This window comes from Rhinoraja longicauda, chromosome 44, assembly GCF_053455715.1.
Source record: "Rhinoraja longicauda isolate Sanriku21f chromosome 44, sRhiLon1.1, whole genome shotgun sequence".
In the NCBI taxonomy this organism is placed as follows: Eukaryota; Metazoa; Chordata; class Chondrichthyes; order Rajiformes; family Arhynchobatidae; genus Rhinoraja; species Rhinoraja longicauda.
This window is the reverse complement of record NC_135996.1, coordinates 8,433,488-8,436,788: the sequence shown is the minus strand read 5'-3', so window position 1 is coordinate 8,436,788 and position 3,301 is coordinate 8,433,488. Positions and strand designations below refer to the sequence as shown.

Below are 3,301 nucleotides of genomic sequence, written 5' to 3'. Positions count from 1 at the left end.
GATTGTTGTCTGCAAGTAAATCTCTATCAGATATTCTATCTTTAGTTTAGTTTAGTTCAGAGATATAGCGCGTTAACAGGCCCTTCGGCCCACCGATTCCCCGCCGACTTGTGATCCCCACACACTTAGGCTATCCTACTCATACTAGGGACAATTTACTATAATACCAAGCAAATTAACCTGCAAACCTGTATGTCTTTGGAGTGTGGGATGAAGCCGGAGCACCCGGTGAAAAGCCACGCAGGTTGCGAGGAGAATGTAGAACCTGCAGACAGCACCCGGGTCTCTGGTGATTTAAGGCAGGAACTCTACCGCTGCGCCAGCTTGTCACCTTATATATAATCCTGTGGGATCTGGGGTGGTCACTACCCTAGATAAAACCCCTCTAAACCCCTCAAATTCGACCTCAGCCTCCCTGGATATTTTGTACATGGGATAATCCCAGTTAATTCCAGCTAATCCCAGATAATTCCATTGACTCCATTTACACCTCAGGCTGCCTCGACAAAGCCAGCAGCCCGAGTCGCACCCCGGTCATACCCTCTTCTACCCCTCTCCCATCGGGCAAAAGGTATAAAATTGTAAAAACGCACACCTCCAAATTTAGGGACAGTTTCTTCCCAGCTGTTATCAGGCAAGTGAACCATCCTACCAGCAACAAAAAAAAAGCTTTTCACTGCACCTCGGTACACGTGACAATAAACCAAACTCAAACCCAACTCATTTGGGGTGAGAACTGCCGGAATAGACAATAGACAATGGTCAATATGTGCAGGAGTAGGCCATTCGGCCCTTCGTTCCAGCACCACCATTCACTGTGACCATTGCTGACCATCCACAATCGGTACCCCGTTCCTGCCTTCTCCCCATATCCCGTGACTCCGCTATCTTTAAGAGCTCTATCTAACTCTCACTTGAAATCATCCAGAGAATTGGCCTCCACTGCCTTCTGAGGCAGAGAATTCCACAGGTTCACAACTCTGGGTGAAAAGGTTCTTCGGCATCTCCGTTCTAAATGGTCGACCATTTAATCACAGTCTTTTATTAGAATCGGATGACGCAACGTTCTGGCCCGGGATCGAACCGGGTGGAATTGTGAACGACGGCCCCATTGTTAACTCGTTCTTCACGTCACTGCGGTCCCCAGGAGATGAGGCGTGGAGACGGGGGACGCCTCTCTCCATCAGGCGCCGCGGGATGGACGCCTGGTCGGTTTGGACCCCCACTCTTCCAATCGCCCTGTTGCTGTTGACCGGCGCCCGGCAGGCGTGGGGTGGGACCTCGGTGGCTTGTTACCCCAACCGGCCGTGTCAAGTCCCCTTCCTCACCAAGAACCCGGCCACTTTGCTCTGCCCCAACGGGCCGAGACACCCCGGCGGCGTGGCCTGGGTCTACTACAACACCACGGAGCCCGACACCAAGGCGGTGGTCCTCGCTGGGACTGGAGAGGACACCTTGAAGCCGGACACGCTCTTGGATCTCCGGGCCCGTTGCATTTTATCCTGGCCGCATCTGGTCATCGGGTCCGCCATGGTCAGGGATTCGGGCGTCTTCCTCTGCAGGTCGGGAAACAGGACCCTCGCTTACTACGAGGTGGACATGCAGGACGCGGAGAGGGTCCACATCTCGGGCAAATCCATCGGCGTCTCCTCGCTCCCCAGTCGCTTCTTGGAAGTAGGAGGTCGGCACTTGGAGCTGTTCACCGTGTGGAACGCCTGGGAAGACTGCGACCGGTGCGGGGTCCCGGCGGAGAGGAGGCGAGTGGGTTTCTGTTACGCCCGGCCAGTCCCGGGCGACCATAAACCGGTGCCCTGCGGCATCTGGGCTTTGGCCGAGCGGCAGATACTTCCAGTGCGGCCCCCGGAGCTGGGACTGGAACCGTGCGTCGTCCCCTGCGTTACCTCGCCCCCATACGTCGCCAAAGTCAGGAAGCTCGAACTGCCCGGTCAGAAATTCGTGCCTTTGCAACTGTCCAGCGTCCTCCTGATCGACACCTACTTGGTCAACGTCAACGGTAACGTGAGCTTCAAGTGCCCCGGTGCCTCGGTCTACACCCCGGTGTGGTGGCGGAGAAATTCCACCGACGTTTCGCGGGCGGATCTCTCCCGACGGCGGGGTAGCACTCACGCCTTGGACGATGTGACGGGCCGAAGCGTCTACACCATAAAGGGCGTCCAGAAAGCCGACGAGGGGGTCTACAGGTGCTACGTCTCTGAGGAACTGGCCGGTTCTTTCCACCTGAAGGTGCTGGAGCCTAACGAGAGGAGGGCGGCGGCCGAGACCAGCGCCGTGGGCTTGGTCTGGTACGCCTTGAGTGCCATCGCCTTGGTATCTGTGCTGCTGGTTTTCCTCACCTTTCTGTACACCTACTGCGCCCAGGTGCGGCGCCGCCAGGTCGTGCACTGGTAAATCCCCACCCTTTACACGCACACCCTCATCTGCACCAATATCACAGCAGGCCATTCGCTCCCTCCTGGTGATACTATCCCAGAGCAACTGCATTATTCTATTTCCAAACAGCTCCCCTCATGACGTGAGTTCATACATTCATAAGTTATAGCAGCAGAATTAGGCCATAAGTTATAGCAGCAGAATTAGGCCCATCAAATTTACTCCGCCAATCAATCATGGCTGATCTATCTCTCCCTCTCCACCCCATTCTCCTGCCTTCTCCCCGTAACCCCTGATATTCGCACTAATCAACTAATTTATCCCCCTCTTTTTCCCAATATCACTCACTACCCACTACCCCCCTCCCCCCGCCCCCGCCCCATCTCACCTCTATCACTCCCTCTGGCTTTACATTTCAAGCCCTCGTTATCTGACAGCCGTTTGTATCTTTTCACATCTCTGGCCTTTGCCACCCAATCAGCCACCGCACAGACACCTTTCCTGCATTGCCTCACAAGTATCCACCTAACACTTGAACAGGTGAGTGAACCCCAGCCCCACCTTTGTTCGATCTTTTGCAGCAGCTAATAACCTCACCGACACCAGCATGTCTTGTTTGGGGATGGAGAAGGAATCGGAGCAGCCGATGGAAACTCACACACAAATCCACACACACGCGCGCGCACACACACACAAACAAATCCACACACACACGCGCGCGCACACGCACAAACATACAAACAAATCCACACACTCATACACACACACTCATACACACACACACACTCATACACACATACGCGCACACCCACACACACTCTCTCTCTCACACACTCTCTCATACACACACACACACACCCAATCTCTCACACACACTCTCTCTCACACACGCACACACACACACACACAC

The 3,301-nt window shown here is 54.7% G+C and overlaps 1 protein-coding gene across 1 annotated transcript; it reads left to right on the top strand.

The window, feature by feature from the left end:
- The first annotated feature begins 1,197 nt into the window (after nt 1–1,197).
- LOC144612285 (protein FAM187B-like) lies at nt 1,198–2,409 on the top strand. Its single transcript, XM_078431853.1, has one exon. The coding sequence runs from the start codon at nt 1,198–1,200 to the stop codon at nt 2,407–2,409; it is 1,212 nt and encodes a 403-aa protein (XP_078287979.1).
- Nucleotides 2,410–3,301: the final 892 nt, after the last annotated feature.